Genomic DNA, 13,161 nt, shown 5'->3' with positions numbered 1-13,161 from the left:
GGCATGAACAGACACAGTGGATGGGCACTCACAATGCACTCCACCCCTCTGCATACATTGGGTGATGGCATGCAAAACAGGCCATGAGAGCCATGAGCATATACTGGTTGCACTGTGTGAATCAATTAGTGCATTTAGAAGTGGTCCAAAGTAACAGTTGGATGCAAGCCAATGTGGCACATCATGTTCTTGATCAGACGTCATGACTGACACATACATTCTCGCCTACATACAGGTGATGCAGGCTATCCCATGAAGAGGTGGCTCCTTACACCAGTCCGGAACCCGCAGAACCAGCACGGGGAGGACTTCAACCGTGCACATACACGTACCCGTGTGGTCATTGAGCAGACATTCGGCCTATTGAAGGCACGGTTCCGATGCCTCAGCAGGTCTGGTGGGGCACTCCTGTACTGCCATGAGAAGGTGGCAAAGATGGTCATGGCATGTGTCATGCTACACAATGTGTGCGTCAGACGAAATGTGCCCCTGCCCTCTGACGCAGAATTGCAACCACCTGACGATGAGGATGAGGAGGGTGCAGATGGGGCCGCACCTCATGGAGGAGGCGATGCACAGGAGGGTCTCTGGGACATGCACACTGTGGACTGTACACCAATAAAGCACACATATGCAATGAAAATGTCCACACATTTCATTTTGGAAAAAAGGAAAAAGTGTATTTTAATCATAAATTGTCGTGACACACACCCTCCCCACTCCCCCCTCCCCCCTGCACACCATAACACACCCCCTGCACCCTCCCCCCTGCACACCCCAACACACACCCTCCCCCCTGCACACCCCAACACACCCCCTGTGAGTGTCTACAGATGCCTGTAACAGTGGGCACAGGCTATTACAAACCCCCTCTCCCGGCCCCCGGGGCACCCCTGCCTGTGGAGCGCAGGTTCCATCCTGAACGTCGGACGGGGCTGCTCTGGGCAGAACTGGCAACGGAGGATGTCCCTGCCTGCTCCCGTGCATGCATGTCCTGTAGGGTGTGGGAGAGCTCTGAGAGCACACGGTGCACCCCGGCAAGTTCGCCACAAATGTCCCTTGACGTGGACTGCATTGCATCCCTCAGGGTGTCGGTGCTCTGCGCAATTTCGGCCCTTAGGGTCTCCGTAGCCTGTTCGATGGCTGCCCTAGCCCCCACACATTCCGCAGCATGTTTGGTGAGTAGCGTGGACAGCTGTTGCTGCCGTTGAATGATGTCCTCAAGGGACTGTTGCCCCTGCTGGGCCATGCCCATTGCCGGTGGTGTGATGGAGGGGCTGCTCCCCTCCTGTGGACTTAGAGCTGGGCGTGGGGTAGATGGCCACTCCTCTTCCTCTGTGTGCCCCTGTGTGGGATCCTCATGGGGGCTGGCATGGGACAAACAGGGGGAATGTGGAAGGTCAGTGGGGTGTCTGACGTCGTGCTCCTCAATGTCGAAGTCTGAGCATGCTGCAATGGCAGCTGATTCTCCAATGGTGCTGCTGGCCGCAGAACCGGTGCCTTCTGTGGCAGGCAATGTTGGAACAAGTGGTGCTGCTGCTGCTGGCCTGCTGCCTACTGGGGTGCTTGCCGGTGGGCCGTCCTGTTTGCTGGCAGTCGATTGTGCTTGCTGTGGGGTCTGGCTCACTGCAGCTGAGGTTGAGGGTGCGTGAATGGTTGTCTTGGCCTTCTTGGCTCTTTTTGTCGCATGGGTGTGCTCGTCCTCGGGGTGTGATTCTGAGCCTGTGATGGAGCAAAGGAGGGGAGAGCGTTATTGATGGGTCTGCGGACATTGGAATGACAATTATTGACATGATTTTGGTCAGTAGATGAGGCACATTTGAGGCAGGGGCATGCAGGTTGTCTCCTTTTTGTGTGGAATGAGGATGGAGGTATGTGGGTGCCGGCAGTTAGGGTGTGCATGCTACATGTATACAGGGTGGAGCTCGCATGTGGCTGTGGGCAGTGTCCAGCTAATGTGTTGCATTTACACTCTAGGGCAACATTGTGCTACACATGAATGGACGTCAGTGACTATGGCATGTCTTGATTTGAGGCACCTACCTTCATCGCCTGATGTCGGTACTCCTCTTTCCATCCCTCCGACGCCTTCAATGCCTTCCATGCCTATCGTGCTGGCACATATTTCCTCCCACGGTTGGAGTTTCAGTGGGGATTCAGAACCTCCACCGGTAGCCAGGGCAAGGTTGCGGTTGGCAGAGATGATGCTTCTTACGCGTAGCCTAAGGTCATCCCACCGCTGCCTGCACTGCTGTGGGGTGCGGGGTCGGTCCCCACCGCGCTGACACGCTCTGCCACCCGGGCCCATATGGCCTTCTTTTTGGCTATCGCCGGCCTGGTCATTTGCGTCGAAAAAACTACGGCTGCATTGTCTTGTAGAGTCTCAGCGAGCATGCTCAGTTCCTCCCGGGAGAATCTGTCCTGGCGCTGGCGGTCGCATGCCTTCTTGACAACTTTGGGCATTTTTGGGTGGTTAAGTGGGTGGGTGATTGGTTGGGACAGGTGTCAGGGTTGGATCTGGTGTTGTTGGGAAGAATGGCAATGGATTGTGTTTTTAAAGATGGCCGACGTGCTGTTTCCCGTTCCGCCGCGATGACGCTATTTCCGGTCCCGCTTTTTACGGTGACCGCTAATTACTGCCACTGCTGATTACGGTGGCCGCTAATTACGGTGGCCGCTGAGATGGGTGGCGGTAGTGCACCTTGCGCGGCCTACGATGCCGGTAGGGGCCCTTTCCGCCATGGCGTTATTTGCATTACCGCCATGGCGTAATGCTCGTGCGCGATGGGTCGGAATGTGGCGCTCTTTCCGCCATCGGTCCACGGCATAAACGTTCATTACGCCATGGCGATAATGTCGGCTACTTACCGCCAGGGTCGTAATGAGGCCCATTGCATCCTCACAGTGTAGTGTGATTGGGCCTCTCAATCTATACTGATTATTTCCGACAACAGTAGGGTGAGAGGGGTACAAGAAACATGAAGGACGTAACAGATTTTGTGAAAAAACAGAAGACATTCAATTAGAAAAGCATGAATGCATTTTGGTCAGGTATGGCATGAACTCCTAACACACAAACATCACTCAACGTCTATATAGGAAATCAATGGACCAGAGCACATTGTTAAAAGGTTAGTCATACTATTCACCTGCATGGAGTTCTCCCTTACCATAGTCTCAAAATTTAGACATTAAAAAAATGTGTACAATGAAACTCAGTTGAACATAGCTCTTAAAGATTGTGAAAACAGATTCTTGCAGATAGACTACAACACCAAACTCTTACACAATGCATGGACCAGATTTAAAACGGCAATCAGAACACAAGCTTTGGTGTAAGTCCAGAAATCGAACATAGAACACATTCTTGGTGCCTTAAGTTTCAACTCCTATTGCAAGAAAATCAAATAGATCATCCAAAATACTTGGGCAATACTAGTGGCTGCTCCTGAAATGGCATCTATTTGTACACCTCACCATGTTTTCTCACAAAAGATCATCATACATTGTCGACATCACCAGAATGGATATCTTTCAACCCCAGTGCCTGCAAACCTTGCTAGCCGAAAATAAAAATGAAACCCCACATACATTGAGAGAGATTGAATGAAGAAACAAATTGGATATTCACACAAAAATAGCCAAACCCACCCTGTTGAGGCATTTCAACAGCATGAATTATTCTATCCCTTTGCTAAGGTTTAATGTTCTTGAGATATTTCCAAAATCACCATGTGGAGGACAGTGAACAGCAATTCTAAAATGCAGAAAATGTTTCTGTATTTGCCATTTAAAAACGTAAATACCTTTTGGACTGAATGAGATGGTACCATGGCAAGTCATATTTTAATCATGATGTACATTACTCACTATGGGCCTGATTCACAGAGCATTTTCCAATGGAATTTTGCCATTATAAAACGCTTCTGTGAATTAGGCCCATGAATGGAAGATTGCCTTGACACTGTGGCGCTAAACCCTGTCTATTGGAGGAAGCAGGTAAGACACATGGGAGACAAGCAGCAGGCAATTGAGCGGACTAGCATGGAGTCAGGAGGCTATGGTTTTGGAGTCCTTCTGCATTGTAAAGCTGAGGCAATTCATAGGTGGGACTGATGAATTAACACAAGTGAACAACATTCAGAGTTATATTCTACTTAAGTTCGATAAAATCTGAAAATGGTGGTGTGATTTAGAACGACAAAGTGTCTGGACTTTTTTGTTTTGAATTTTGAACCAATTATGGTTCCGAAAAATGTTTTGGAATGGGATTACTTGTTGCACAAAAACATTTGGGAAAACCAAAGTAAATAGGTGGGATAAATTGGTTCCCTCAGTTTAAATGAGTGGGCTAACAGTGGGGCACACAAGCCGGTGTCCTGTTGACTTAACGACTTGATGCAATTCCAAATTCTGCAGGTTGTGTTTAACACTGCACATTAGACATTGAATGCGAGCTTCCGTTTGTTTGAATTGTTACTTTAAGATTTTCCCTGGCCCGAACATGGAGCCAACAGAGGTGATGAAGAATTAATGAAAAATGGTAGCCAAAACATCCATTAGTATTTTTGGGGCTATATTGTTTTGCAGAATTTGAGATCTTTGAATTGGAGTTTAGTAGTAACGTTGTAAAGAAAGTTACTGTAACGTAACCCCAACAACGCCCACCGCAATAATGCCAAGATGCGTTTTACCACAGTATCTACATAGTCACTTAAAAAGGCAGATCTAGTGGCTAGTGCTACTTACTTGGGCATTTACCTGATCTGTCACATCCTAGGCTGGGTCAAATATCATTCCCAGTGTTTTAACGCATGGCAGGATGGGGAATGTTAAGGTTTCAATTGACAAGCTGGGAGGATGGCTTCTTCATTTCTTAGTGTGTCCTTATTATGACCAGCTCAGGTGTGTTGCTGTGATGACTCAGTGATGACTCAGTCAGTTTTACTGCAGCCAGCCTTTTACATCCATATTAATCCTGTTCAGGTGCTGGTATCTGATATAAAGTCACTGGTCAATTAATAAATAGCTGCGTATCACCAGTGGCAGCCCACACCGGGACAATGAAGTAGGTTCTGAAAAGGCTTGTTGAATAAAGGGGTTAATAAAGCTATGGACCCCCATACTGCACCAAGGTCGGCTCTGTCTCATATCCTAATTGACTAAGGGGGTGTATTTACTCAGCAAAATAAATAATGGAACCCTTTCAAAAGTGCTGTCAGACATCCCTACACCAGAACGTAATGTCTGGAGAATGAGCCTGGGGTTAAGCGTGTGAAGCACTGAGGACAATTAATACCATATATCCCTGCTTATGATTGTCCATGGTCCATAAATACTTACCTAGACATCTGTGTGCTGTTCCAGTGCTACGTTCATGACTAAAAGCGTATTCTTTATTTCCTATGTAATTACAGGTCTCGACGAATAATGGAAGTTTGATTGTTATTATTTTTTCTACAGTTTTTATCAGAAATTGAATATTATGGATGTGTCTGTAATTACCAGGGTGATCTGGGTCTGATTGTGCTCTTTAAAAATGGGCGAAATCCAAGATTCTTTTAGCATACCTGTGGATGCAGAACCCTGTGTGGTGTGACTTGGGTCAGATAGGTTAACTTTTCTGTTTTGGCTATCAACACGTCTAGGCAGTTTCCTCAATCAAGTTGGATATGGAGAGGCAGGGTATGCAGCTGCTCCTGAGGAGCATGACGGTGTGGGTTAAGAGATTAGGATTCAAACTAAAAAAAGGCGTCAGTGCAGAATGTGTGATTTTTGAAGGGATGGGGGGCTTGTGAGAACTGGATGGGTAAAAAGTACATAAACAGGAGAGGGTCGAGCCAGTCCAGTTGTGGGGGTAATCGGCTGAGACAGTAGTATAAATTCCTAAGGTTTGATGTGGCTGTAAGCTTTTCATTCAAAACCACAAGTCACCCAAAACAAAGGTGGACTCCAGAGCCCAGGAATGTAGCAAGTCAGAAATGGGATCTGAAAGGCACTATGGTGTTAGAGTAGTAGAGCTGTGATGAAAAATGTCAAAAAGGAGGGGTTGTAGGGGCTACATGTGAAGAAAAGGTCTCTTTACAAGTTTAAAGCTGCATTTGTCACAGACTGTTGGATGAATATCGTTACAGTAGAACAGTACAGGCATCTACAACCTTTAGTTTCCCAGATGTTTTGGATTATAACTCCCATTAGCACTAGCCAGCAGAGCCAATGGTGAGGGATCATGAGTGCAAAACTGCTGGAGAGATGCCGGTTACAGAACTCAGGTCTAACAGTTCCAAACCCATGCACTGGGTGGATTGCAATGTCCATGTTCCCCTGTTTAGTCTAGGTGAAGGCACGAGAGTGGCTCCTTCTATCTAACGTAGAGACTCCCTGATTGGATCAAAAATCATATACAAAAATAAGAAAACATGAATTTATTACTATGCCGATTGATTTATCTCATGGTGTGGGTGTGATCTTTGATGTTGCTGCAACAAATTCGAATACTTGAAAGGAAGTTATGATTTCCTGGTGTGAGATCATTATGGACACATTAAAAGATAGTCTCACTGCTCGCCAGCCTTAAAGTGAGATAGTTGCAACCAACTGGTGAGACTTTAGGGACTCATAGCAGCCTTCTTCATGGCAGTGAAGAGCAACATCACCAAAGCCATATCGTCACAACATCTCAATGTCTTAATTAAAAAATATTCAACATACTCATACCTGTCTGTTTCACCATAGGGTAAATAACCAATGTGTTATTTAGGCAATAAGCCCCGAGCTAGGAGGCATTACTGCGTCAGTTAATGTCACCAAAACCCATAGTTACAGGCGCAAGCATTGCAAGGGCCTTAACGAATGCCCCAGGGGCATTACTCGATGCTGTAATGACCCCCAGACGAGGGGCTTATTGCCATTAGTACCCCGGCCCATTAGACCAGGGTACTCAAGGTGGGTTTTTTCGGTTGGCCACTGCGGACTGGGAAACGTAGTCTGTTTCCCTTTCCATGGCAGCCATGGCAAACAAAGAAAATGACCGTCATGGAACAGGAGAAAGGACTACACATAGGCCTGGAGACCGGCGTGAGATGTACACCGCAATGTGATCAGGCTTACCGGAAGGTAAGGCTCAGAAAAGCTACAATCGGAGCAAAAGTGTCTCTGAATTTGCAGCGCACCGGGTACTAATTATGGTTAGTATTTAAATATGAACATTTTATGACAATATCACTTAGTCATAGTGAAATGTGACATTGGTAACTGTTTTAGTGTATGCAGCTACATATGTGAGCCAGTTCACCAGATAAGGGGAAGTGGAGAGAAGAGGAAAGTAGGAGAGGACAAGGGAAAGAGCAAGGGATGACATTGGATAGATTGGAGAAAGCAAAGCGTGCAAGAGAGAGGGGGAGATAGCATTTGATATGAATATATGAAGAGGAATACTGTTGGGTTTTACATACAGTGTACTGTAAAGAAAATGTGAACACTTTCTAGGCGTTTCTATCGAAATATGTGATGTTTCACCAATCCGCTGCAGGATTGTCTGAGTGGCGCACCCAGCACCCTTTATAGTATTCGATTGAACAATATCTCAGTGAAAAAACAAAAAGCTTTACATTTTGTCTTCCCGGTATGCGACAGCATAGCAGGAGAAAAGTTTGAAGATTGCACTAGAAACCCTGTGCCTGCAACTCTCAGAAACCTTTCAGAATTTCGAATTTGCAGCAACGCATTAACAAATTCTTGAACAACAAATCCTATCCACTGAAGAGGTCTAATGGAGCCTCTGTATACAAGCCTAGGGGCCTCATTAGGAGTTGGGAGGCAGCCATGCCCTTGGCTGCATCCAAACTCGGGTCCGGGTTCCCTGAATGGGGAAATACTGGGCCATTCCGACCTTGGATGGCCCGGTATTTCCCCATTCAGGTAACACGGACCATCCCCATTCGAGCCCCGATTGGGCTCAATGGGAATGGGAAGGGAGCCAACAACGGGCCCGTTAATAATGGGTGCGTTGTTAGCTCCCTGGTCCCCTCGCGGGACCCGCAAAGGACGTCTGGTGTGACCAGACGTCCAGAGCGGGTCCCGCGAGGGGACCTCGTAATAGGGCTGCATGCGTTTAACGGCGCAGGCACCTTTACTGGCACCGTTAAACCCATACCGCCAGGGTCCTAATGAGGCCCCAGGTCTAGATGTGCAGAACCTACACAGATTGGGTGAAGTCTAGACAGTAACCCACATCATAATATTGTTCACATATTTGCAAACCTTCTACTGCCTGCCACCCCTTTTAGTGCCAGATTTCCCCATGACCATGCCAAGGCCTCCACTTTGACAATGTCACAACTTTTACAGACAACCAGTCAACGTGGGCTGAATTCAACGTGACATAAGATTACAACAGGCAATACTTTGACATAGGAGCACTCTCCCAAATTCAGGAAATACTCTGGTGACTTGTGAAAGACATGGATTGTAATGCCTACCATCCCTCCAATATTCACCATTAGTTTTAATTCCCGTGTGGGGTAGCATGTCCAACAATATGAAATTGCCTGTCAAAAGTCCTGAGAAATTCTGGATGGACCTGTAGTTGAGGCATTTCACTCAAGCATCCCAAGGCCTTTCTCAGAAAAGGTTGATTTTATCTTCATCTTTCTCGATTGCTCCAAGTCAACAAAATAAGTGCTCTAAAAGGTAAAAAAGACACCAAGCTCCTCATGTCCTTGAATTCACTTGTCCAAGCTTTCCTTTCGTTCTGCCTCTTCGCAGTCCCTGCTTCACCTTTTGATCCTCCTTTGTCTTTGCTCCCTTATTGGTATCTCTTACAGTTTGCTTCTCCTGAGCTCTTTGGGTTTTCTCTGCAGACGCCAAACTGCCCTCACAGAGTCGCTGGCCTGGCCGAGCTCTTCAAAGCCCCCAAGATCTCGGTTTTTGTTGTACCGGGACAGCCCCGATTGCATCAGAGTGATGGGGACACTGAAATTCAGATGTGGGTACGTGGCTCCAACACTGTTGTCTCTCGTGTTGCTGGCAACAATCCCTGGGATAAAAAAAAACACTGTTAGCTCAAGTGGTAACTTCTTGAAATGATGAGCTCAGCCAGAAAGTTATTTTATGTGATACTCTAAAAGTTAACATTACAATCGAAAGCTCTAGACGTATACCCACTGACAAATTCAGACTGGTGGCATGATATCATTAACACAGCCATATTGTATTCTGCCTTCCAGTATGCTAAAACATATACCTAGGCTTTTCCCCCCACTGGTACTGTCCCAAAGACACAGTAAAAAACACATCCAGACAGCATTTTAGAATTAGGATCTTCATTTTGGAGGTTCCCAAAAAAGGGGCTTCTATATGGTAGCAGGTCTTATTACGAGTCTACAACAAGGATACCAAAGTAGTAACATTAGAGATAGGTCCCCCTAACTACATTTTAACTTCAGTTTGCATCTAGTCCTGGTTTAATTAGTGGTTTGACAGAAAACAATTGCTCCCTCACATAGGTAATGGTCATTCCTGTCCTTAAGGAGTATTCCAGCTTCCTGTCTGCTTCGGCCAGACAGATATTGTCAACAACAGCAACAACACATTTTTTTCAACAAATTCACTGGTTGTGAATAAAATCTATAGAGGATGACCATGGTCATAGTTTGTTTCACACACAGTCTCTTAGTCACACCTCAAATGTATTAGAGGATGTCAAGACCTTCCTCTTCAAGGAATGGCTACCTAGGTCTACAAACCTTGGAGTCCCCACCCTCCCTGAGACTCAGTGATCTGCTCCACACTGTCTCCCCCCATGCTACCAATTGCCCACCCTCCACTGATAGCCCCTGCTCCTTTTTTCTCTGCTTCCCTCACTGTGTTCATCCTCCCACTGATTGTAACGTGTTCCGTTGCTTCCCAAAGCTAGGTCCACGCTCAACAAATACCCTAATAATAATATGACTAATAATAATAATAATAATAATAATAATAATAATAAGCTGAAGGAAGGGGAACAAAAGGTGGAGGACGAGAAGGCCAAGGATGATTTGCCTTTTGTGAGAAACCCAAAAGGATCTCACAAATAATCCCCAAGGATAGTTTGTTCAGTTGGCCAGGGCAGGGCCATCGCTCTTGGATCCCAACCCTGGGGGCGGACAAGCGAGGGAGGATCACCCGGGGGTGGGGGTTCTTGGGGACTGAGGGGAGAGCGTGTGAAGGAGAGACATGGTACTTCCTCATACCTTGTCCCTATCCATCCTACCCTCCCTCTACTTTCATGGGATATTGTCATCAAGACCCCATCTTACCCTAAAAAGGAAGGAATATAGAGAAACCCAGATTTAAAGTTAAACCAAACCTTCCAAAACATGACATTAACCTTTTCTCTCTTCACTGAAAACCTAGAGGTTATTCTGTAACCAACTTTCTCCTTCCCGGTCATCTTCCTCCAATAAAACTCTAAGACTAGGGAAACTGGATCAATCACCCATTCATTAGATCAATCACCCATTCATTAGAACTACCCCGATAATCCCACTCAGAAGAAATTAGAAACACCACTCATTCAATATCATACATCATCACACTCTCCCTCAGCTTTTAGGGGGTATCTTCAATCACACCCCATCTCCCCCTCCCCATTTCCAACAAATACTAAGACGAGGAAGATGCAACTAAGATCAGTGAGGATTACCAGTAGAATCAACATGGGGAAAGTAAGGGAAACCTACTATAGAAAGAACTCAGGTTGTCCCACGATATAAGGCAGGGTCAGGAATTCAATAACGACCACTCACACCTGACTCCACCTGACTGTTAACTATAAAAAAAGGTGTGGGTTTTCACAGAGGAGAGAGTGAGCTTGGGATTTTGACATGACCAGAAAGGCCGAGACGCAGAGCGCAGCAGGACCCGAAGCCTGGAGGAGATTAGCATGCCGAGACGCTGGCCCGGTGGTGAGAAGGGGCTGCAGCGTGGCTAGGGAGCCATGCCTCCAATGAGCTGGTGTGAGGCACCCTGCATGCTGCTGTTGGCTTTCAGTAAAGTGCTTGTTCCCTTGGGACTTGTGCCATTACCAAAGGTGTCTGAGGGGCAGGTAGTGAGACCCTCACCTCAACCCTGTGTATCCAGAGGGAACGCTTGTCAATGCGACACTGCCCGCTGAGTTTCATGTCAGTGAGAGAGAAGCTCAAGAGCGTGCGATTGACTGGAGCAGAGTGGGAAAAAGCAGTTGATAAAGCGGCAGAGTGGAAAAGCGTGAGAAAGCTTGTAAAGCGGTAAGAAGCGAAAATATGAAAGAAGTGGGAGAAAGCTTGCAGAGCGGCTAGGAGCGGAAAAGTGAAAGGAAATATGGAAAAGCCAGGAAGCGCAAGAATATAGATAAGGAAACCAACCGAAGGGAAAGGTGCTAGTGGCGCAAGCAAAGAGTAAAGACATTAAGAAGGTGCAAGTCTGCACGCTTAAGCAAGAAAGGTGCAATTGTGCATGAGAGAGCAAGGAAGGTGCAAGTGTGCACGAGAAGGAAGCCAAGGAAACAAAGGAGAACAAAACGGGGTGCCGGAAGCACTGAAAGGTTAAAAAGAAAGAGCCAGGACTAAAGGGAGGGGCTACAGATCAGAGTGGGTGCGCCTAGGAGGAGCAAAGAACCTGGCATTTTTTAAAGTCTCTGATTGTACCCCACAAGTGAAATGTGGATTAAAGAACTGTATATAAAAAGGAAAGGCCCTTTGGCCCTCTATCCGTGTCATCCCTTGCAATGCCAGCCTACTTCACTGCCATTCGACCAGTGAAGCGAGTATCAGTTGCTGCTTTTGCTTCCACCTTCATCCCCCCTCCGTTCCCTGCTCCGGAATCTCTCTCGGACTCTGTCATTGCTAATCTGCATTTTGTCCTCTCCAACACTCTGACATCCTTGCCCCTGCCATGAGGATCCGTCTAAAACCTGCCACCAAGAACAACACCTGGTACGACTCTGATCTAGCATCCCTGAAATGCAAGTGCAGAGTTGCTGAACGTAAGTGGCAGACCTTGAGCTCATCGTCCGACAAACTGGCCTGCCGCCTGCTCCAAAGGCAATATAGTTCCTCTATCCACACCAAGAAGCGGGCCTACACCCAAGCCTGCATCACTGTAGTCTCTAATAACATGGCCAAATTCTGCAAGGAACTCGCCAATCCACTTGCAGTCTCCACCTCTCTCCTTCCTTCCCAGGCCCTCTTCACTTCCTTGGCCTCCCACTTCACATCCAAAACCCAGGATATCATGTCCTCACTATCCTCCACCCCATCTCCTACTCCTCTTCCTCCCTTGGCCCCCCTCCTTCCACTCCCTCACACTTCTCCCTCCTGACCATGTCACCGGACAAGGTCTCTAAAGTGGTCTGCTCTATGAAGGCCTCCTCCAAACAGGTGCTCCTCTGCTCCTCCAGAACCATTAAGGACAACATCTCTCCTCTCGCCCGGCCCTTGCAGACTTCTGCAACCATTCCTTTGCCACTGTCTCTTTCTCTCTATCCCTCAAGCACTACCTTGTGCAACCACTCTTAAAAAAGCTGTCTGCTGGCCTTTCCTGCCTGGCTAACTATCGCCCTATCATTACTACCCCCTTTTGGGTAAATTCTTGGAAATGTTGGTCCACCCCAACTGACCCTCCACACTGATCTTGTTGGCTGCCTTCATAACCAGCAATCCGGTTTCCCGGCATCCAGAGGCAACAAAACTGCTCTCCCGAACACCTGTGAAACCATGCCCGCAAATCTCGACTCCAATTCTCCTGCTGTTCTCACTCTCTGAGTTCTCTCCTCTGCCTTTAACATGGTCAACCATTACATCCTCATAAAATGACTCTGAGACCCTTGGCATCACTGACCGGGCACTGAACTGGCTGACCTCTTTCCTCACTAACAGCCGTTCCAAGCTACAACTGGGCCCTTTTTCCTCTTCCGCTACCCTCTCTACCTGTGGTGTTCTGCAGGGCTCTATCCTATCACCTTGGCTCTTCAATATCTATCTCGCCTCTGGCTCACCTGATCTCCAACTTCTATACTCATTTCCAGTGTTATGCTGATGACACACAGTTTTCCTTCAAACTTCCCTCTACTTTTCCCTCTTTCTCCTCTCTCATCCCTGACTGTCTGTGCACCATTCAGGCATGGTGTTCTGCGAACGATCT

The 13,161-nt window shown here is 47.2% G+C and overlaps 2 protein-coding genes across 4 annotated transcripts in view; both read right to left on the bottom strand.

Annotated features, from left to right (window-relative positions):
- Positions 1 to 804: 804 nt before the first annotated feature.
- Positions 805 to 3,451, bottom strand: LOC138472377 (uncharacterized). The gene is made up of 2 exons (XM_069610515.1): positions 2,044 to 3,451; positions 805 to 1,722 (listed from the first exon to the last, which is right to left on the bottom strand). Exons 1-2 carry the CDS (start codon positions 2,306 to 2,308, stop codon positions 860 to 862), a joined length of 1,128 nt encoding a protein of 375 aa, XP_069466616.1. The 5' UTR covers positions 2,309 to 3,451; the 3' UTR covers positions 805 to 859.
- Positions 3,452 to 6,410: 2,959 nt separating this feature from the next.
- The window catches only part of TYSND1 (trypsin like peroxisomal matrix peptidase 1), a 339,687-nt gene continuing 332,936 nt past the window's right edge, over positions 6,411 to 13,161 (bottom strand). For all 3 annotated transcript variants that reach the window (XM_069610514.1, XM_069610512.1, XM_069610513.1), the window contains one exon: positions 6,411 to 9,037. In XM_069610514.1, coding sequence (XP_069466615.1) covers positions 8,820 to 9,037 — 218 coding nt within the window. In that variant the 3' untranslated portion in view covers positions 6,411 to 8,819. The remainder of the gene's footprint in view (positions 9,038 to 13,161) is intronic.

The sequence above is a fragment of the Ambystoma mexicanum genome, chromosome 8 (assembly GCF_040938575.1).
Source record: "Ambystoma mexicanum isolate Mex_15411 chromosome 8, UKY_AmexF1_1, whole genome shotgun sequence".
In the NCBI taxonomy this organism is placed as follows: Eukaryota; Metazoa; Chordata; class Amphibia; order Caudata; family Ambystomatidae; genus Ambystoma; species Ambystoma mexicanum.
Note: the sequence above shows the minus strand (reverse complement) of the source record. Positions and strands in the feature narration are given on the sequence as shown.